Genomic DNA, 23429 nt, shown 5'->3' on the forward strand with positions numbered 1-23429 from the left:
TTCTGCCATTACTTAAAATTTCCCAAGCTCATTATACATTAATCCTATGCTTACTGTGATCTTAGTAACATGCACCCTTCAACATTACACTTACCCACATTTTACTTAAAATTCTCCATCTGCAATCTAGCCTTCACTTCTCAAAAACCAGTAGTTACAAGTTGGCCCTGGTAAACGGGTGAGGCAACATATTTCTCTACCCAGAGTTTGCAGATTTCTTACATTTTCCCCTACGAGTTTTATAAAAGCTAATTTTAAAACTTTTCCAGGGGCACCTGAGGAACGCAGTGGGTTAAGCGTCTGACTGCATACTGATTTCAGCTCAGGTCACAATCTCACAATTCGTGGGATAGAGCCCCATGTCGGGCTCTGTGCTGACAGCGTGGAGCCCGTTTGGGATTCTCTCTCTCCCTCTCTCTGCCCCTCCCCTGCATGTATATGCTCTCACTTTCTCTCACAAATTTTTAAGAAATATAAATATCACCCAAGTGGTTTGGTATTTTTTCCTCAATGTGGATTAAAAACACTCCCAACAGAGCTCTGCAAAATTCACCTAGTATTAAGCCCTTGCTTCATGGGGTCACTGGGGGGGACAGGGGGCCGGGGACAGGAGCGGGGGACGGGAATGTCATCTGCAAGAGCCCGGGAACAGCGCCTAGAACAGGGCAGACATAGCAGTGGCACCAAGTGCATCGTACATAGGATCAGAAACAGTAATGAGGCTTCTCTAAGGAAAAGCAGGTAAACAGCAAGGAGTTAGCTTGTGTTCAAAAAGTTCAGGAACATGTAAAACTCTCATTTCCCTTTTGCAGCTTCCTTTTTAACCCTCCTTGAATGAAACTCAAATTCCCTCCACAAAAATGCAACTCTAACCGATTTATTTAAGCAAACCGTTAGCTTGACAATACTCCTCTCTGTCGAAGCAGGTAGGACAGCGGTGATCCCCAAACACCCACGAGTCAGGCTCTCCTTCAGCTCATGCTGCAAGACCACTGGTCTCGAAAACAATTTATTAAAACAGGACGTGAAAGCAAAGTCCCACAACTAGCTAATCTAAGTAAGTGCCATCACCCGCTAGCTCACAAGAGGGCTCGGAGCGTTTCCAGAACGACACCTGGGGCGGCCTCCCTGCACACGGCCCCCATTCCACACCATACCACATCTCTCTCCAGCCTCGCATGGTCAGCTTCACGGCTGCACCCCACGTGCTCTGCTCATGGCCCGGATCCTAACAACTTCCACGTGGATTTTTCCGCACTTCCCAGCACAGTCATGCACCCCCTTCCTTACCCACTTCACCAGCACCCATGACCAGGGAGCCCCTCCTTCACAAGTCACACCCTGACCCAGGAAGGCACGCTAAGCCACACTTCCGGAAGGAGAAAGACCACCTTTCGATTCTTTGCCTGTTAGCCATTTCATCACATGTCTAAGCACTTTTATATTTATTCCCATACTTCCGTAAGTGTGCACAAAGCAGAAAAAAAATACCATCTTACAAGGGACCAGGGAAACACTTTAAAGCACACACATCTCTCTAGATTAACAGATTTAGGAGTCTTAAAATATAACCCCCAAGATACACAAGTCTCTCAAAAGCGGTCACGTGTAAACATCTGGAGAACCCGGTGATGAGCACACACCACACCCCAATGAAGGAACAGCGGGAACAGGGCCAAAGCACCCGCTGGCTGTGCAGCGCCCTGTTCAGAGGCACGAGCACCTTTCTGGATACACCTGCACAGGCTCCTCTCCCCCAACATATTCCAAAGACCAGCTCTCTCCAACTTACCAAACTTCGATACTGGCCCTGGAACAATTTTGAAGTCCGACTGTGCGAAGGCTGGGCTCCCAGGGAGTCAAAAGACTTTATCCGATGAGATGAGGGCCGGGCACACACGGAGTCACTTCCCAGGCCGATGTCTGAAAAGGTCGTGCACAGAGAAGAGCGAGCTGAGACGCTGGACACCACGCACTCTCGTAGCACACCAGACTCTAAACTGGGGCAGCCCCCGGGGGACGCACGGCCAAAGCAACAAAGCGGGCCATTTATGCAGAGCAGTCCGTCTGCTACCCAGACAAGGTGCGCGCGCTCCAGGAAGTAACTCGAGAGAACTACTCATCCGTCCCTCTCCAGTACAATCTTCACATTTCTTAAAGGTTTTGTAACTGGTTTTAATACTTTCCCTTCCCATGGAAAAAACAAGCCTCTCAAAGTAAGTCAGAGCACCAGCCAGGACTCAGCCCCAACACATCACCCCCGCCCACCCACTCCTCCAGGATTAAGCCTCAAAAAGGGCCATAAGCAGCAGGAATCCTCTTGCAACAAAAACTCCGACTTTAAACCAAGTGAAAAATCCCCTGACAGCTTTTAGCTAGAAACCTGTCTGAGCAGGACGTCCTCAAAATGCAGACAGCCACGCCTTCCTTCCAAGTCACAGGAAGGATGGATGGAAACAGGTACTAAGGGGCCTAGCACTCTCTCCGAGTCTCTTCAGGAGCAGAGACTTAGGCCAACCAACAAGTAAATGTTAGCGACCCGCTTCTTAGAAGTCAGTTGACCAAAAAACAAGGCCATGAAGAGGTTTTCTAGGGAAATCGCCAGACCAAGATCCACACAGCTAGCATTCTCTCAAAGGCACTACATACGTAGGGAGCCATCTATAAAAATATCCTTAAACGTGATCTCCAGTTCCTATTTTTCTGAAGGACCTGTTGGGGTTGGCTTACACAGGGTCTTACAAAATTTTCCGCTGTCAACTGCAGGTCTGAAGTTATCACAGGAAGGCCCTGATTTCCAGCTGCTGTTGAGGTACACGGGCTGCGGCTCCAGGCTCCAGTTTTCCGAGAGCCGAGCAGGGCTGTGCGCACGGACAGCGGCCGCTTCCCTGGGCTTCCGCCTGGCTCCATGGACATTGGTGTCTGGAAACCCAGTCCTACAACAGCCTCGACAGCCCAGTCCTGAATCCCTACCAGGGCACCTCCAAAGGCCCCTACAATTCTCAGGTCCTGCTTCAGGCTGTGCATAATTGTCAGTGTTTTCTACTACGGGTGGGCACAGGCCTTGGGAATCTCAAGCACAAAGCCAGCTCCTCAAGGGCATTTCATGGAGATTCCACTCCCAGCAGCTGCACACTTGTCCTCCTCACCCCCGCCCCGCTGTCGCCTGACTCCACCTTTCAAGGGAACACTTAGTGCAATGAAGGAGTCCCACGACATCCCTTACACTTCCTGTCAGCTGTCTTTCTTCTGTCCAGTTAAAAGGCAAGTATTTATCAATACATCTGGAGACAAGGGTCTTCAAGTGGCAGAAGTGAAAATAGTAACAGACTTTTCTCATTCATTTAAAAGTGAATCTAAAAGGGAGTTAAAAAGACAGGGTCACTTCCAGCACACAGGCCTCAGGAACAAAATTTAAAATCAAGTAGCCCAATATAAGAGCGAAAATTCCTTCCAGCTGAGAGACCATGTCAATGCTGAAGAGCCCCACTGATTCCCTAACTTCCAAGCAGGTTTCCAGAAAGGACATCTTACTCACTCCATGCCCAATGCTGTCAGGGCAGAGGAGCACCACTGCTGCACAAGGAGGAGGGGGAAGCGACAGTAACGTGCCCGGGAGCGATGAGACCCAGGCCACGTTCTATTACAAGGAGCACACGCCCAAGGGCACGGATCACAGCCGGCCCCATCGCCTCCCCTCTCGTCCTCCCCAACTTGGCACCTGTCCCTCAACTGCAGCGAGACCCAGCATGCAGAAGCAAAGCCAAAGTGGCCCTCTTGTCCCCTACCAGCCACCAGAGAAGGATGCCCTGGGAGCAGCAGGGTCACAGTAAAAAAACGACGTGTACTTGTCACATCTGCCATTCTTGTCCCGCCTGCCATGGAGCCCTCCATCAGCCCTCAGACGCTCCCGTGAAACTCTGAGGCACAGATGTTTATTAGAAGCAGCTGGCACACAGGGCCCACATGGCAAAGAAACACAACCGTACCCTCTGCACCAGTTTCTTCTTCCGTTAAATTCCGGGGATCTGATCTACAGGTTTCCATCATTGTATTACCCCCACCGCTACATAATCTTTCTAATCGGCTTGTTCGCCGTCAAGCTAGTGTTTTTACATTGTGGGACTAGAGAAGGCAGCTTCACTGCCTAATAACCTTCACAAAATGCCACGAAGTTCTGTTTGCAGAACATCACGTGGGAGGATAATACTAACTACATTTATCTTTGTACCCCCCTCCCCACGTTCTCCATCCTGGTCGTTCTCCCTCCTCCTGGAGTCAGAACCTCACCGACAATCCCACACTTGATCACAGAAGGTCCTATCTTATCAATGGAGCGAATTCCCCAGATAATCCATCTCAACAGCCCTAGGAGGTTTTCAACTTCAAACCGCACAGATAGGCTGGGAAAACGCAGCCACATCAAAAGCCCTGCCTGGGGCTGGGGGGCAGCGGCAGGTGCTCTGGGTAGTGCCTCCCGCACCCCCTCCCCCACCCCCCACCTCCGTGCAGACAGCCATCCCAGCAAGCAAGTTCTAGAAGGGGGCTACCTGAGCCCTGAGCAGAGAGCACCGCAGAGCTGGGACTACAGCTTGCGATGCTTTGCTTCTGCTCCTCCCCACACCCCCTCTGAAGGGCCAGGAAAACAGGGACAAGAGCCCCTCAGAAAACCACTTGAGGTTCTCATCAAAAGACCCCAAGGTCAACATTCCCCCGTAAACCTGAAACTAAAACTGCGTAGAGGGAAATGGAAAAATAAAAATGACTTTAAGTCAGAAGCGCCACTAAGTCCTTTTAGATCCACACAGCTCTCCACAGACAGAGCTTCTCGGTGCTCGGGGACAGGCAGTGCCTCCCTCCAAGAAATGTGCACAGAAGCTCTCCTGTCCTCCCTGTACCTGGGAGCCCAGAAGAGCAGCACAGGGTGTCCTCAGCTCCACTCACCCCTTCACTGAAGGAGGGCCCGGGCTCCCAACACGGCAGAACCCATACCCTGGGCACCGTCACAGCCCGCAGAAAGCCTGGCCGTGGCAGGGGGTTACTTTAGGGCTACCTCGCTGGCTGCCTCCTTGTCATGGTCACACCTCTCAAACTGGCACTACACCTGCTCCCTAAATGTAAGCTTTCATCAAAAGAAATAAAAACCCAGAGAAAGGTGCTTCTAGCTCCAAGACAGCCTGGGAGTCCACCCACACAAAACACCTTTCTCCTCTGCTAAGGTGGCAGGCAGCAAGCTTTCTGCCCACAGAAAGGAAAACACCTGCTATCCACCAGAGGCCCGAACAGCAAGACTCTGATCTAAGAAGAAAATATCACAGCAAAAATTAAAGCCAAAAATGTAACAGGATAGGTTTGTTTTCTTTTTAATTCTATAATGCTCATGTCTGCCTTGCCAACTGAAACGCACATGTTTTTGCCCTTTGGTCTTCCCACCCCCTCAAGTTCAATAAAAAGTTCTTACCTGCTGTTACTTTGTTTAGAGTCACTAAGGAACTGAGGACCTTGTTAAAATTCTGCCCCTGATACAAATCATTTGCATCAAATGTCTGAAAGGAAAAATTAAACAAGTTAGTAGGGTCTCCTCTGTCGGGTACAGGACAAACGAAGTTCTCACAGCAACGGGAGGACCACAGCAGGATTCGCTGAGCAAGTCCTTAAGAGGCAGCCCAGCCTGCAGGAGCAGACTGGTGGCCTCAGCTTCCAGCAGAGGGCAGGGGCCAGTCAGAGCTCCCGGTGCAGGCACACTCTGATGTGGGGCAGGAGACCAGCGTCCTCACTGCCAACTCCCCACCTGGCCCAAACCCCTCGGCAACACGGGGTGGAGCCCCATGAGCTACTGGGCTTGCTTCTAGATCCTGTCCCAGCCCCAAGTCCACTCCACAGCCAAGCACATCAAGAGAAACACATGCTGACAGCAGGAGGAAGGGAAGACAGAAGTGGATTCCGGAAGAGGGACAGACCAATAGCTCTGGGGACGCCTCTGCTCTCCAGGCACCGCACTGAGGCCTGACCGGGACGAGCTAGTCTACACCTCCTCCAACCTCGGCCACCTACAGACCCGGCACACAGGAGAGTCCATCCCGGCACGCAGGTGCACGTACACACACACACACACACACACACACACACACACACACACACACAGAAGCTGAGAGAACACGTCAGCTTGCCTAGATACCTTACAGCTGGTCTGCGAGTGTGCGCACAGGCACACACACAGATCTCACTCCCAAATACTGCCTGGAGGACACACACGGCTTTTGATCGTCAGGTAACCACCACAAAAGATTGTAACAGTAAAATCACCTACAACGGTGCCAGAAAAATTATGAAAATATTTCTTTCAGGATGTCGATAACAAAGGTGTATTTAGAGAACCAAACGTAAACTGTGTTAACAGCCTTAAGTTTCTCGCACCAGGACAAAAATGAACAGACATCACCAGCCACTCCAGGAAGGAGGGTCAGGAGAAGGAGGGCCCGGCCACCTCTCCCCTCCTCCCTCCCCTCCTCCACTTCACATCCTGCCAGGAACCCCTCTTCTTCCTGCCTCCCAGCCCCCACCCCCTAAGTCCTCACAGGACTCCTGGCCACACTTCCGCACCAGACTAGGTCAGGCGCCCTAACCAAGCTCTCCCAGCACACTCACCTCAAGGACAACCTCACATCCCACGTGTATAGCCACCCTACACTGGAAAACCCACGAAACCAGAGTTTACAACTCCCAACATCCAGCAAAACGGCCAGCACACAGTACAAAAGGTCCAACGTCTGCTGAATGGATAAATGCACCAGTCGACCCATCCATCCACCCTGCGGTGCTAAATGTCACCATGCGGGACATTCACACACAGAGCAGCTAAGGGGAGCCTTTCCAAATCTAATTGCTGCCTTCCTCAAAATTCTTCAGTTAATGGCCTTCTGCCTTTAATTTCTGAAATGAGTAAAAACCATGAGGTAGGTTTATTTAAACATGAGCAAACAGGGGCTCCTGGGTGGCTCAGTCGGCTAAGCGTCCGACTTCAGCTCAGGTCATGATCTCACAGCTCGTGGGTTCGAGCCCCGCGTCGGGCTCTGTGCTGACGGCTGGGAGCCTGGAGCCTGCTTCAGATTCTGTGTCTCCCTCTCTCTGCCCCTCCCCCGCTCACTCATGTGCTCGTGCGCATTCTCTCTCTGTCAAAAGTAAATAAATATTTAAAAAATTTTTTTAAAAACACCAACAAACAAAAGAAAAACTGAAGAACTTCAAGAAAGGAGGCCATCAAATCATGGAGTCAAGGGAGGAGCTGGACACACAGCTTGCTTTTTCTAAAAGCTGGAAGAAACTGAACAGAGCCTAACGCCTACATGTGACCGCATCTAAGCATTCCGGACAGTCACTGGTGCCATTTCTCACACAGCTGACGTACAAAATGAATCAATTTCACGCCAGACCCTTCCTGTAAAAAGCACCCCTTCCAACAGAGCGTCTTTAGAATCAGCTTATACAACACAGAATCTAATTCATTTGTGAGATTTCAGAAACGAGTCAAATGAGCATTATCTAGGCGGACACATCTACCTACGTTTTGTTTAACGTGTTAGTTGCATTTTTTAGGAGCACCATGAAGAGCATTAACTTTGACAGGCCTCTGCTTCCTTGTGTCGAACATCAACGTTCCTTTGTAAAACGCAGGAGCAGCTAATCTGCCTGTCTTTCAGCTCTGAAGTTCCAGTTTTAGAGATAGGAAAATTAAATACGCAGTACCCTATGAGAAGAATTCAACATAAAAAGGTCTACTAACCTTCATGGTGGTGAGGCAGCAAGTCACAAAACCCAGAAAAACAGGATGCTGAAAGCTGCAGCTTCCTGTTATTCCAGAACTATATATCTTTCTTACTTGGATACCAGGAAGCGTCTGGTTGGCCGAACCTTCCCACCGACGGGCTTCCATGTGACCCCACAACTTAAGTTTCACATCTGTGCTACATTTCTTCACAGGAAACTACACAACGAGAGGAGACAAACGCTTGCCGCCGAGAAACACACATTCTGAATCCATGAAATGTTCTGACTAAAGCCCAGCTCTAAAAAAAGACTATTTCCCGAATTAGGAAACTATTCAACCAAAAGAAAAAGAAAACCAGAAAACTCTTGAGTAAAGAGTCTGCACTAGGGGAAAAGTCTCATTAGAACTTCTGTTTTAGCGTCTCAGCACAAGTCAGCCCACACGCGGGAGAACGACCAGGACACCGGCACACTCCGCCGTCCAGAGCACTCCGCGCTTCAGGACACTGGCCCCACCTCAGGGCCTACCCATGTCGCCCAAAGAGCAGCACCGCCCACCCTGGCTGGGATCGGGAGCCAGCGGGAGGAAGGAAGCCAACACTGGGGTCCGCTTTGCCTCCCGTGGCGGCAGAGCAGAGGTTCTCAGGAGAGGCTCTTTCTCCAGGGATTCAGAAAACTAAGACACTCTGGCCAAACCCCAGGCCAGTTAAATTAGCATCTCTGAGGAACCCTGACCGCAGGTGATTCCAGGCAGCAGGGGGAAAAAAAGCCCTGGAGGGACAAGGAAGGTGTGAATCCTCTCCCCAGGCGGGCTCCACTCCAGACCAAGACCAAACTCACAGTGAGGAGGGACCACTCTGTGGCCCAGAGATACTGGAAAAGCATATCCCCAAACACTCACCCTCACTTTCGCATTTACATGAATTAAATGTATACAGCAGAATCCAATATTCTTGAAGTAAAATGACCCTGTTCCCCCCCTCAAAATACTAAATTTGTTGATATTTAGTATTTTACTAATCAAAAGCAACAATACTATAGTGACGGAGCAAACACGACCCCCAGAGAGAGCAGGACAGAGGTGAGCAGCATGTTCCAAGTGACAACACAGCACTCACTGTCCAAGGAGCCTAAGCCCTGAGCAGCCGGCCCTTTCCTGCGTGGAGGCTGCCCCTCGCTTGTTATACCCTCACAATGTACGGAAGCCCTCCCAGGCTTCTGCCTCCTCATCCTTAAAATGGGAAGGAGGGGCGCCTGGGTGGCTCAGTCGGTTAAGCATCCGACTTCAGCTCAGGTCACGATCTCGCGGTCTGCGAGTTCGAGCCCCGCGTCGGGATCTGGGCTGATGGCTCAGAGCCTGGAGCCTGCTTCCGATTCTGTGTCTCTCTCTCTCTCTCTGCCCCTCCCCCATTCATGCTGTGTCTCTCTCTGTTTCAAAAATAAATAAACGTTAAAAAAAATTTTTTAAAAATGGGAAGGAAAAACATACTGACAAGGACAGAAAGCAACATGCAAATGTCTCACATGTTGGGGAAGGAACAGATTTTAAGAACCGAAGTCTTGCTCACCAATCTTCAGGTTTCCTATAATACTGATCCATCAATAACCACATTCTACCATAGAAAACGGTTTTCTAAAACACAGTTACCAAGAAAAAAAAGCTTCCTCGATGCCTGGGGGGGTGCCCAGAAGCAGAGGCCTCACGGGACCAGAGAAGGGAGTACAGGCATCCACACCACGCGCCCTGGAGCACGACACTGCACCTCTCTGCATCCTGAAGGACCCTACTCCATCAAAGTGCTCAGGTTCCCACCCAAAACTCCCACCCCTGAAGCTGCTGCTTCTGACAGCCCAGCCCTCCCTCCCACTCACCTGTCCACCCTGACAGCGTGGACACTGCGGCACCCCAAGGCTCACGAGGGAAATACACCAGCACGCAAGAGGAAGGGCGGCCCCGCAGCCTGCACGCGGGTCTGCTCAAGGCTCTGGTGTACCTGCTGCCCCGCTCCCCGCCCTCGCTGGCCCCGGATGGTTAGCACTATGTGGGAACACTTCCGCAGAACGGCCATTCCCTGCGCGGTCTGCCCAACACTGAACTATCCGCTGCCTTGTCACACAGTCAACTCTCAGGAGGGGAAACCACGGTCAGCTTCACCTGAGCCCATTCTTAACACAGTGGGAAACAATCGCAAACTCCAAGCAGCACGGGAGGCCAAGACGGGGAGGGGTGCAGGCAGCATGAGCCTCAAGGGCAGCTGCTGTTAGCAGGGCTCACGCAGAGCAGACAGATGCCCTCGGCAGCAGGGGAGTGCCGCCCAATAAGGCCACCACAGCACCCCAGCGAAAGGTCCTGCCTGGGGAAACAGACCTCCTTGCAACAGGAAGGAAAGGATATTAAATCTAGGCTCTGGGTCCGGGAGTCCCGCCTCCCCAGCCCAGAAGGGACTTCTAAGAACCTGCTGACAGACTATGCAGCCTGAAGAGGGCCCACCCTCCCCAGCCTGGACTTGGATCCACCGAGGCAGCAGCATCGCTCCACACGGCTCTCCTCTACACCTCGGGTCCCCAACTGGGCACCTGCCAGATGCCCCAAGAAACCTGGGGCTCCCTTCTGGCTGCAGCCCCCATTATGAGCTCACACGGGACCACACATCTACCAACCACCACCACATCAAGGAAGAAGGCTGCAGTTTTCTCCACCAAAAAAAGCAGTAAATGAAACTATTTCATTAGATAAAGATAATTAAGATAATCATCTCCTCCTTTAACAGGGAAGAATGCCGAATACCAAAAAGATTCTACCCCTGAATACATCATTCTCCTTGATTCGGCCAAAGCAGGGCACTGCTGGAATCCTCCTGAAAGTATCAGAATAAATAGCATCCCCACCCCAAGGCAGGCAGCACAGGACATCACAGACGGGCCAGCCACAGGGGCCAGCAGCACCAGCAGGGCAGAACCGGGCTCTCAGGTCCTCTGGTGGGACCCGCCCCCCATCTCCACTGGGGGGCGCCCATACAGGGTTAAACTCAACAAAAGAGCACACGGCTATGCCAGGGGACACCAAAAGGTACCAAGGAAGTCTCCAGGCTGTTTCTGTACAACTCCGGCCAGTCCCAGGTGTCCCTAAACAAGGTACAACCTGCAGAGAACCTTGAAAGAAAGGGAAGGCTGAGCGGAAGAGCTCCAAACAAAGCAGCACAAGCAAGACATGAGGTGGGAAGTGGACAGAGAGCGAGGCACAAGGCGGGGAGCGGCAGTGTCCGCAGGACACACACAACCACCACGCCAGTCGCTCTGCACAAACAGGAACTCGAGGGGAAGTCAGTTCGGGACAGCACATGTATACCTGGGCCACCTCAGACCAACTGGGCCCTGTGGCCCCCCACACCTAGAAGCGTCCAGTCCAAACCAGGAGGAAGGGCACGGAGGGCCGGCACAGGAGCACAGGCCCACCGAGGGCCCCTGTGGAAGGTCACTGCATGGCCCGGGCGCCAGCTTCCCCGCCTGAGGAGGGAGAGAAACGCCACTGGCCAACCTGCAAGGCCCCCCCCCACCCCCCCGGACACAGGACACCACTTAGAGGAGGACCATCAACTGGGAGGAAAGGAGAACCAGCGTCAAGAGAGCCGGCCTTCCCAGGACACCTCGTGAAGGCTGAAGGAGGAAAGCAGGGGAAGGAGTTACGAGGCCACAGAGGAGGGTTAGGGTGCCCCCCTGCACCAGAGACACGCCCCTGCACCAGGTTCCAGGTGGATGACGGGACACGGGAAAGGAGAAGTCAGCAGGACCCCAGCCCACCAGTGGGCAAGAGAATCACATGGCTCAGGAGAGGTGGGGGCAGGGCAAAGCCCCATTCCACCAGCACCTGCTCCAAGAGGTCAGGAGGGGTTTTTTCAAAAGGAGGGACAAGCAGGCATGTTCACAGATGTGGAGCCCCTCAGCTCTAAACCAACAGCAGAGGAAGGAGGGCGCACCATCTGTGTCAGGAGGTCACGGTCAGGCCTGAGAGGCCGCCCGCCCAGCAGAGGCCCAGACAAACCAACCCCTCAGAGCACCCACCCCACCCCCCGACCACTAACCCTAGAAATCCTGCCCGTGATGTCACCAGAAGGGCTAACACATACCACCAAAGATAGGGCGATCTGGCCAGGTTCACCCTCCCAGCCCGAACTTCCTCTAGTCCTCTAAACATCTTCTATTTTGACTTACACAGTCACATGCACTACCAAGTTTAGCTCCTGAACACACACCGGAAATCAGGAAGGCTCACCTATACAGGAAGACGGGGTTGTGCCACACAAGTGAAGCAGACATCACCAGCATCCACCCGGCAGGGCAGTAACAGGAGGGTGACACCCCCGCCACGCTCCCCCCCTCCCCGCGAGAGCTCCCCGAACGCACGAACCTCAACCTGACAGAGGAGGGCTGCATGAGGAGAAGCCGCCGTGGTTCTCAGGAAAGCCTTAAGCAACAGAAGACTGCTCTGAAGTAAACGGGTTTCCAAGGCACAAGTTCTAAGAGCAGATGCGGACCCGATCTAGAACCGTCCCATTCATCACACCATTTTCCGACTTTTTGGTCTAACTCCAATTCACCGCAGCTGGTCAGTTAGCGCCAGCATCCGCTCCCCACCCCCTGCCACGCCTCCCCGTGGGCTCGGTCCACGCACCCACGCACACCAGCTGTGAGCAGGATGATGCATGCCAGCCCCGAGCAGAAGCTGTAGGAGCCTTTGGGGGTATCCGCCCATCTGAAGGAGACAGGCAGGCCCAGGCCAGAACTGCAGCATCAAGATGACCCTGAGAGCACAGCAACACCCTATCTGTAGCTAACATGCAGCCAGGAGGATAAACCTCTGGGCTTCAGAGTCTCGGAGATGTGGGGGCTGAATGACAGCATCTGGCAAGAACTGGCAATACACCCACATGCCACATTTTCCACAACAGAAGGGATTCTTGAAGGGGACAGAGTACATCTTCAAAAAAAAAAAACAAAAAAAAAACAAAGAAGACATTAAGTGAAACAGGTCATTTAGACTCAGGCCAAGTTAACACTAAAGGGTCAAAGTTAAAACCTCTTCGCTGGATAAAACAACCCTCAGCTATTCAAAACAGGAAAAACTTCCCCACAAAGCACTTCTTATTGCAGAGCAAACGAGGTTTTCCCTTCCTTCCCAAACTCTGGACGCAGTCGTCACGTAACTGCTTGGGAGTGACGGCTTCACGTAGCCTCCAAGAAGAAAAGACACCATGTGTCCACAGGCTGGCCCTGCAAGCGCTCGATCTTTCTTACAAACCCTCGACTGGTCCGCCACTCCACACCAGGTGCCCTAGGAACCAGAAGGCAGGCAGGGCCAGCAGAGCGACAGAGGGCTTCACCACCTTCAACCTCCACCGCCTAGACCGCCGCTCCTCGGCGTCTAAGTAACAGGTCCCTCAGCCTCAGGGCCCTGGACAACCTACCTCGCAGGTTCTGGGGTGTCAGCAGTTCCCAGCGGCTCCACCGGGGGACACAGCTCTGGTCTCTCGGAGGCGGCCTGAAAGCATCCTCAGGGCTGGGTCTCAACCAGGCTGCCCACCACAGCCATGTGCTCCAGTCCTCACAGCAGCGACGTGGGCACTCGACAGGAAGGCCAGCACAGTGCCTGCGACTCAAGACTGAAGACCTGCGTGCCATGCTGTCCCTAAGGAGGCCCCCGTGCGGCCCACTAGAGGGAAGGGCCCCGGCCCCAACTTGAGAAACGAGTGCCCAGAAGTGTGAGCACGGTGCTTGAAAACCAGCACCATGTCCACCGCCACGGGAGTCCCAACCGCATGTACACCTCTCCCCTCAAATCAGGTGCCCACACCTCTTCCCTGGATGGCTCAGCTGTCACAGAATGTCACTCTGCATTCTGTGGAGTGCGGACACACCTCACAACAAAGTGGGACAGGGTTCCCAAAAATGTAACTAAAGGATGCCTAACGTAGTAAGGCCTGAAAGGCTCTCCCCACCCCCCCACCCCCGCCCAGCTCACAATGGGGGCCTTGCTTCACCCTGACTTCCAAATGTCACTGATAATACTGGAAATCAGAACGTCTTCCACACAATAAAAAAGCAAACCACAGCACCAAGTTGATGGTGTCACTCATCATATAACAAAGACCCCCTCAGTCAAATCTTTCGACTAGAAATAAAATCCTAACCAGCTTAAACGAAACAGCACTGTTCAGGTAACAAGTCGAAAAAGTAAGAGCCACAGTGCAGAAGTTATAAGTTCTGGGCCATCTTTTTGTCTACTGTCTCCGGCATGGGCTGCAGTTTCAGGAACATTCCTCCTACTGAGGTTACGCAGCCCCAGGCAACAGCAACGAGCCTGCCATCCCAGCAGCGAATGGCTGGCCCTGAGCCGCCGGTCACAACCCCACAGCCAGAGAGGCAGAGCGGCCCCAGGAGCCAAGGTGACACACACATCCTCCCAGCATCTTGTGCACGACCCCAGTGCTGCAGGGTGGGGACCCCCTGCAGCACTGGAGCTACACAGAATCTGAGAAACAGGGTAGTGGAGATCTGTGGGCTGCCTTGGCTGCCCTCTGCACGTTCCCCAGGGCTCGACCACCACCCACTGACTGCAGACCACCAACCACAGCCACTGAAGAGAACGCATGCCTAAGTTATGCCCCTGGCTGAGGACACCCTGGGTACATGCGACAAGAAAATCACAGGGAACGTACAGACATTCTTTCTACCATCTCAGGGCTAAAGGAGAGACCCCCACAAGGGGAGGCCAGCCAAGCACGTTCAACTCTTGTAGCTTTAATGTTCCAAATGCAAGGAGCCAGGTCAGCTCCTCCAGGGAGTTTATGAGGAAGCTATTTCTGACGCAAGAAACTTACTCTTGGCACGGTTCTGGAGTGTAGTTCGCCAAGTTAAAAATACAATTTTGTGCTATCACACTGTCAAGAGAAATTGGATTTTGTGGCAAGAGGAGTAGAAAGGAGTCTTGAAGTCCTGCTATTTCAGTTTACTGCAAATGGTCCATACTGATGGGGACACAGGAGGAACAGGACTCTGCAGTGATTTCGCCCCCTTGGCTTCTGCAGGTTTGTTCTTAGTCCTGCCTACTCCTCCACTCCAGGGATAAAACTAGCTTGGCGATGGCTTCTATCAATACCTACCAGTCACCCAGTGTGCCCCCAAACAACTTTCCACTTTAAAATGAGAATTAAAGCATATTCAACGCTGTGCATTTGACCGTATCAACACCCACATACGAACAAGGGCAGGGACCACCCAGATCAAAAGAAACCCCAGCCCCATGTTTTAGGTGGTCTACAGGAAGGGGTGGCGGGGGGGGGGGGTGGGAGTGATAAAACCCTGAGAAGTGGGGAAGACCACCGGAGCAAAGAAAGCACCAGCCGGCCTTCAGCCTCCACAAACAGAAAGCAGCAGAGAGGCCGAAGCCCCACCAGGCAGGGAGGGAGGCTCCAGCATCCACGGAGGCCTCTGGGCGCTGTGCTCAAGACTTCACGCCAACCTTATTTTACAAAGAAGACCCGGCCCCCAGGACGACGGTGTGATGGTCCGGGAGAACAAGACAGGAAGCCGTGAACCATTGCATTCTCCTGCAGGCGTACACGGGGGTCCACAGCAAGCGGGGCAGTGGGCTCAGACACCCATGCACAAACACAGCGCCCCACCAGCCTGCAGCAGGCCCCCAGGCTGTCCGCAATGCCAATGGGGTGAGTCTGAAAAGAGCAGCCCTCCGGTGTCAAACAAGGGTCGGGGCAGAAGGACTCAGGTGCTAACGTTTAGAGCCAGGAAGGTAACAAGTACACTGCATTAACTTTAAAACTTAGCGTGAATAGTTACAAAAGTCAAACTTTGAGAAACATCTCAAAGATGGTAAAGTGCAAGGGTGCCTGGGTGGCTCAGTCGGTTAAGCATCCGACTTCAGCTCAGGTCATGATCTCACAGCTCATGAGTTTGAGCCCCGCATCAGGCTCTATGCTGACAGCTCAGAGCCTGGAGCCTGCTTCGGATTCCGTGTCTCCCTCTCTCTCTGCCCCTCTGCTGCTCACACTCTGTGTGTGTCTCTCTCTCAAAGATAAACAGACATTAAAAAATATATATTAAAAAAAAAAAAGCTGGGAAAGTGCAAATGCGAACTACCTCTCATCTCTCCCAAAGTTCCACTGAAAATGACAAAAGAGGCTTTAAGGAATAAAGAAGGAATTTACTGCAGCGCTAAATGGGGCAGGGGGCAGGGGCCATGAGCAATCTAAGCAAGGCCTCAGGGGATTCCACAGCAAAGGATGGGCCATACTTCTAAGGGGACCCAGGAGCACCTCGGTGACTGCTCCAGCAGGAGGACAGGAAGCAGCACTTCTCCAGGAGGAGGCCAGGCACTCAGACCTCCGCCCGTAAGGAAAGCTGGCTGCCTACACCAGATCCCTAACAAGTCACTAAGTCCAGGTACTACTGGACCCACTAACAGACACAGAAGACAAAAAAGGAGACAATTCTACCTAAAATGAAATACCCTAAGAGCCTCACCATAAACTTCAAGCCGGGGCCACCCTCTAGCTGGAGTGAGACACAGGAACTGGGGTACAGAGAAGGCTCATCCCTCTACCCTGCTCAGGGAGAGCATCCAGACCCTTCCCCCCAGATTTCCCACACCTGTTCCCAGCCTCGCCACTTACAGGGCCCCTCTCGTCTCACCTACACAGCTGTACATTCATGTCAGCTATGGGGCCTTTATTCATATTACAGGAACCGCAAAGTCCAGCTTTTTAAAAGCCCTGGACGTTACATACAGAACAGAGGCGAACAGAACTCAGACCGGGAGCAGCAGCCTGGCTACAGGCCTCAGGGCCCAAGAAGCACAGCAGAGGGTTGTGAGGGTTGTCTGGGTTCTGTGGGGGTTTTTGTTTTGTTTTGCTTCAGATGCAGCCCAGATGCACCAAAAAAAAAACAAAAAAAAACAAAAAAAACAAAAAAAAACAGCCCCAGAAAAAGCTTGCCCTCTCTGGCTGGAGCACCAAGAAAGGAGCAGCACAGCAAAAAGGAAATTTCTAGACACTAGCCCTGCCCACCGAATACCGAGGGGGAACATGACCAATCCCACCACTCACGGCCATAACAAAGTGCCCCTCATCCAGTCTGCCCCCCAAGCCCCATGGAGTCACACTGTGGGTTCCTCCTCTCCCACACAGGGGTGAGCTCCAAGAGGAAAGATCAAGAAATACAGGTTTCTTGGGGCACCTGGGTGGCTCAGTTGGTTAAGTGTCCAACTTCAGCTCGGGACATGATCTCACGGTCCATGGGATCGAGCCCCGCGTTGGGCTCTGTGCTGACAGCTCAGAGCCTGGAGCCTGCTTCGGATTCTGTGTCTCCCTCTCTCTACCCCTCCCACACTTGCATTCTGTCTCTCCCTCTCAAAATGAATAAACTGTTTAAAAGAAAAAAAAAAAAAGAAATACAGGTTCCTGGTACAGCATTTAAACGTGTAAAAATACTGAAAAACTAAGAATTACTAGACAATGCAATTAGTGAAAACCAAGATACAGAGATGTTTCAAGGAGCTGGGAGGCAGGACAAGCGCACTAAATCCATCCCATTCTCAGGGATCCAAAGGAAGGGAGCCACGGTGGGACCACAGAAGCGGATCAGGACTTTTAAAGGTGAAAATCCAAAGGTCTTTGTGATAATTAGCTATCACGACAAACTGAGAAAGTACTCTTTAAACTGCTCAACCTTTGGGGCGCCTGGGTGGCGCAGTCGGTTAAGCGTCCGACTTCAGCCAGGTCACGATCTCGCGGTCCGTGAGTTCGAGCCCTGCGTCAGGCTCTGGGCTGATGGCTCGGAGCCTGGAGCCTGTTTCCGATTCTGTGTCTCCCTCTCTCTCTGCCCCTCCCCCGTTCATGCTCTGTCTCTCTCTGTCCCAAAAATAAATAAACGTTGAAAAAAAAAAAAATGTTTAAACTGCTCAACCCTGTACAGACAGAACTCTCAGTAGACAAGCAGTTCCAGTTTTGAGTGAGCAGAGAAGACAGACAGTACTTGGTACCTGACAGGAGACTTGAATAGATGCCGTCCACATGCCCAGACAGACGTTCAGGTCAGTGTTATTTCAAGGTACGTACATTTAACAGAGCCTGTTAGCAGGCACACAATGACATAACAGGACTACAACGTGACTGCTGGCACAATGCCTCCCTAGAGCAGTCTACAGCCTCCTGGTCTCAGGTCTAACCTTGTCAGGGCTATGCTGAGAGTCCTGAGGGCTGGGCCCAACTGCTTAAAAAACAAACAAACAAACAAACAAACAAACAAAGCAACCACCACCAAAAGCAGCAGCTTTCCAAAAATGCGAAAATGCTTGGGTACCTGTCTGTGCCTATTATAATCTTCCACACTGAAACGTTCCCCTCAAGTTCAAGGGTATGACATATCCCAAGGAAGGAAGACCCCAAATGCCACAATTCAGATTCTCTTTCAATTCCTATTCGGGACAGCTCATCAAATCCACGATGTTTTGTTGGTTCAGCTCAACCAAGGCCAACCAGGGAGCTGCTGGCTTCACCCACCCAGGTATCCGCCCACTCACCTTCTCAAGTCTGGCCACGTGAAGCGTCTCTCTCCGCACCCCAACCCCATGTGCTCCACTCCAGCAGGACTCCAGCAGGACTCCAGCCTCAGCCCTGGATCCCACCTGCATGCTTCCACCCTACTTGCCACACATGGCTGAGGCTCCAGAGACACATGTTGTGCATGGATACTTTTCCCCAGGGCAAAGCAGGGTTCCAGAAGGTCCTCATCAACTGTGTGCAGCAGACTGACCACCACCTGGAGAAACACTTTCCCATTCTCCACTTGCAATGAAATACAAACTTGCTCTTCAAGATCTTTGAACCTGTCCTATCCAATAAATGGTCAAAGGATCCCCTTCTACCCCAGCGGTGTTACGGCAGGCTCCCCGGGAATGCTGCCCCATCATGGGACGTTCCCTGCTACCCCATTATGAGCCCAACGAGATGCTCAAAGACACCCTGAAGACGTTAAGTTTCATCTCAGAAGATGGGAAGTTTCCAGGTCTCGTCAGGGAGAAGACAGGTCAGAGCCGGGGCAGCTGTGAAACCTCCACACCTGCTTCCCAGCCCCTAAGCAGCCTTGCCTGGTCCTCAAAATAGGACATCTGACTGATGGCCGTGAGACTCCCGATGATGATCCAGAACAGACACGCACACTTTGTTTTACATTACAACCAGTATACAAACACAAAACCCACATAATAAACATGCAATTTAATAACCTCACACTGAAAGAATTAGCAAATGCAGGTAGGACGGCATTTACTCAAGCTTTAAATAAAGTTGCTAATGATCACTGGTTCAAAGTCCTTCCTAGGTTATAAATCCTTCACTACGCTGGAAGGCTTCAGGGAGTTACACGTCACACCCATCATGATGGGGGACACACAGAACACAAAGATTCTGCAGGTAAACGTGCTAAGTCATGTGTAGATCCCCTCAGCTGCATGGTACAGGCTGCTGGTCTCTACGTGAACACATTTACCAACAAGACACCGCATCGCACCGCACCTCAAAATGCACCTCTCCTCTTCCCTTTCATGGGGCGTCCGACTAACTGCACTGACCCGGTGCCCTTGCTGCAGCAGACCGGTTATTCTAAACTTACAAGGTGTGGACTCTCCCTAAACCTGGAGTCAAATACCAGCACTGCCCCCTTGGTAAACATTAGACACCGGGCATCTCGTGGACCCACTCCCCATCTTGATCTCCCTTCCCTGGACCGGGGCTCCCCGCGCCCCCCTCACAGCACCGCCTTGTGGCTGACTCGGCACTGAGGGGCCACACGGCAAGTAGTCAGTATTGCTACAAAGCCGCTGGTACCCAACTCTAAGAACTTATTTCCACCTCTCTGCATTTCTACCATTTCTCCTCATACACAAATGTTGTATCTGTACTCCTTCCTTCCTCTTAACTTTTTCCTATACGCTCCTGAGGCCCACGTGGATGAAATGCAGCTCCCGGCGTCAGCAAGAGTCGGGGACTAATATTTGCCGGATGGACAATGGAAAGCTGGCACAAAAGGTAAACAGAGCTCAGAAGTGAGTGGCCAGGCTCACAAAGGACACCGTATGACCTTCACACAGATTCTTGAAAGCACAGGTAAGCTCTTCCACCGGCCAAAATACACACAACTTTCTAACTTACAAGCCAAACACCACCGCCAAACGTCCTTGCCCAGAACCAAGATCTCAAAGGCAGTGTGCACCAGAAGGCCCCAGTACCACGCAGCTACCACCACGACACCAATCAATTCAGGAAGGGTCATCACAGGATGCTAAGTGCATCAGATGAAAGGCTGTGGGGCACCACCCCACAGATTATGTACTAAGCACAAAGACAAAGACCACCTTTCCAATGCAGAGACCTGGCGGATGTCACCTTAGCCAAGGGATGGAATGCAGTGCCAGCAGTATGAAGTGTCAACATGAAGCACTTCTGATAGGACCCATGGAATCATAGATCATCAGTGTGTAGAATTCTTACCTAAAATGTCTAACCTGAACCAGACTCTACGGGGTTAACAACGCTGGACTCCCCAAAAACATAAGAGTCCTAATAAACGTGAAAGGTAGAAGAACGGTGCGGGGAAACTAAGGAAGAATATTCTCATCTTAAAGACGTACATACGGGGTGTTCAGAGGCAGGCATGTGGAGGCCTACCACATGGTTTATTTAAGTGGCTAGAGAATACGTGAACACTCAGAGCCAGGCGGCGAAGCGTCCGTATGGTGACCTAAGTGACGGCACAGGACGTCACACTACCTTCCAATGTGTTAGCTTAGGTTTTTCCAAGAAAAGGGCAAGGGACAGGTCAGGAGGTTTGTTTGAGCTCCCCAACACTACCCCCAGCATCTTTTAAGTAGAAAATGAAAGCATTCCCTCACCATCCACAGACCAGATCAGCCCCGTGTCACTTCAGGATCTCAGTCGCTACCTCAAAAACCCCCGCCCCAGCTCAGCCGACTGGCTGCTTCTGCCAGAAGGAGGCCTGAGGAAAGTACACTTCCCACTGTGCCTGTCCTAAGCTGGGCAGGATCCTTGGCATTTCTGTAAGTTTGAGGGAAACTGCCACAATTCTCCCCACCTCACCAGACCCTAATTTGAGGGACCCAACCGGGGCAGCTTTAAAAACCAACTAATTAAGTCAGGCTCTCCAGGGGGACTCTGGAATGTTTTAAAAGCTCCACAACTCTGCAACCCAAGGGGACCCCATCCGTTCTAACCTACAAGTCCTCCCTGAAGGGATGGAAGGGGACACACCCCCCTCAGCCTGGAGGAAGGTGGGAAGAGCCACAGCATGTCCTGTCCTAGCACTTCAAGTACAGACCAATGAGTCTCCCTCAACTACCCGAGAAAACACCCAATGCAGACTAATATAAGATAGATTGGAAATACATATTCTGGTTAGAAAACTATTTTTTACAAAAACATACGAAGGGCAGATTTCACATCCAAATGTGGTCTGAGAGGCCTCGGACTTTGTTTTGCTTGGTCATCACTCACTGGGAACCGGCCCTCTCACCGGTTCCCAGGACCTACAGGAACTCCTCGGGGACGCAAACTGCTTCGGGCAACTACCTGCCAGGAAAGGGTCTCCCCTTCCCAGGCGGCCAGCGGCGATTCTGGTTTTTAAAGCCCAAGTAGAGAAGTGAGGACTAAGACATCCTGAGAAGCCTCAAACAAGGTGGGAAAAAGGACAGAGGTGGGAAGGCACCACGCTAAGTGACCAGCATCTTTTCTGGGCAGAGAGCACTCAGGATTCTGCAGACCGTACGTGCTCAAGCCCTAGATTCATGCCGCTCCCACTCATCAGTCCTGACATGTTTAACCAAGAGGCCTTACTGGAGAATAAACGATAGTCCTTCGATAAAGCACTTCCCCTTCAACTGGCCAACACTGACCATCCTATTCAACCGCAAAGCAGAAAGAACACACGTGCAGCCTAGTGCTGTTCAGGAGAATACAGGGCTCCTACCCAGAAACCCTTTCCCCACTGCGCGAGGCCACGAGGGTGCACCTGACGCCGGGGGAAAGCCTTGCCAGCGACCCCCGGCCAGGCGTGCGGTCGGCCGGGCTGGCCCACACAAGCCGCCCCGCCCCCCCCGCCCCCCCCCTCCCCCGTCCGGCACCTACAGGGACAGATGCAAGCGCACCACAGGCTGAGGGTCCCAGCAGCACGGGGCAGGCCTGCCCCCCTCCTCAGCCGGCACAGCCCTGCCTACACGCCACACGCATCCAGAACGCATGTCCAACCCAACCCGCCTCCGCTCCATCAGTGCCTCTACCTGACCCGTCTCCAAAGTCACCCAAGGACGAGGACCAGCCTGCAACAGGAATCTGGGCCCTTTTTAGATTAGGGAACAAAAGGTCAAGAGTTACGTGGGTTTCTTCAATACGCACCTGCCCACCCTTCCCTGCACCCTCCTAGGGTCTCCCCAGTGAGGGGCTGAGGACAATTCCTATCTCCATATAGGGGGCAGAGACCAGTCTGGACCCCACACAGGGCTCCAGCGCTGGTCTGCTGCTCTCCACAGGACACCTGCACAGCTCCTCAGAGCACAGCTACACATGCTCGCCCAATACAAGTTTCTAACCAGTTTCAAGCCCTTTTTTCTTTTTTCCTTAAGTGAGAGAGACAGACAGACGGGAAGGGACAGAGGGAGAGAGAGAATCCCTAGCAGGCTCCACACTCCGCTCGGAGCCCAACGCAGGGCTGGATCTCATCACCGCGGGATCATGACCCGAGCCAAAATCAAGAGTCGGAAACACTCAACCGACTGAGCCACACACATCGTGTTCTCCCGGCCCCACCTGGCACCCCAGCTCCAGGTCCTTTCTGATTCTAGAAGTCTGTGTGGTCGATATGCCTAAGAGCCTCCCCTGAAGAGCAGAGCCTCCCCTGAAGAGCAGAGCCACCGGGTCCCCAGGCAGCCCCTACTGTGCTCCACCAGAGGCTCCTGTGCACGCACAGCTGGCCACCTGGCCCCTCGGGCCGACCCTCACCATCAGTACCGGCAGCCACTGCTGACAGAGAAAAGGGGGCTCCCTGTTCAGTTACACCTCAGCCACAAGTCCTTCAGGGAAGCCAGGCCCTGAAGGGAAGAAAACAAAAATTGAAGGAGTGACCGGAAGGAACAGTGAAGGTGTGAACAGGGGCGGGGAGAAGGGCGAGCGGAGACACCAGACGGGGCTCTACAGACATGTCGAGCCCCTTCACCAGCAGGCTAGCGAGGGCACCTCGGGTGTTTTTACCAAGTCAACCAACATCTACGCCGTGCCTAGTAAGTGACAGACGCCAAAAACTCAAGCTTAGAAGCAGGCCGAGGAGTCCACAGTCCGAGCAAGGACACGGCGTTGAAGGTGCCACAGAGGGAAACGGCAGGGACCGGGTTGGTGGAGGAGACGTGCAGATGGGGGGCAGAGGCCACGGGGGGCTCCGAGCACAGACAGGATGGGGCACAGGAAGGACCCCCTCTGGGGACACCCTGCTTGAACCTGGCCCCAACACTCATAGCCGAGTGACTGTGGCCGTGTTCCTCAACCTCTCCAGCTCAGGGTCTCAGCTCAAGGGAGACGTCACAA

General features: G+C 52.6%; 1 protein-coding gene across 8 annotated transcripts in view; it reads right to left on the reverse strand.

The window, feature by feature from the left end:
- ARHGEF7 (Rho guanine nucleotide exchange factor 7) overlaps nt 1-23429 on the reverse strand; it is a 108895-nt gene that overhangs the window by 73987 nt on the left and 11479 nt on the right. For 4 of the 8 annotated variants that reach the window (XM_040487073.1, XM_040487070.1, XM_040487067.1 and 1 more), the window contains 2 exons: nt 5462-5546; nt 1793-1923 (listed from right to left, as the gene is read on the reverse strand). The exons of 1 other annotated variant lie outside the window; for it this stretch is intronic. Coding sequence is in view for 1 of the 7 variants with exons in the window: in XM_040487066.1 (XP_040343000.1) it covers nt 1793-1923; nt 5462-5546; nt 7784-7789 (222 nt within the window). In the remaining 6 variants the exon portion in view is untranslated. Of the gene's footprint in view, nt 1-1792; nt 1924-5461; nt 5547-7783; nt 7901-23429 lie in introns of those variants that run through there. 3 more of the 8 variants (XM_040487066.1, XM_040487072.1, XM_040487074.1) reach the window with 3 other exon arrangements.

Source organism: Herpailurus yagouaroundi, unplaced genomic scaffold (assembly GCF_014898765.1).
Source record: "Herpailurus yagouaroundi ecotype Mexico unplaced genomic scaffold, PumYag 164, whole genome shotgun sequence".
NCBI classification, from domain to species: domain Eukaryota; kingdom Metazoa; phylum Chordata; class Mammalia; order Carnivora; family Felidae; genus Herpailurus; species Herpailurus yagouaroundi.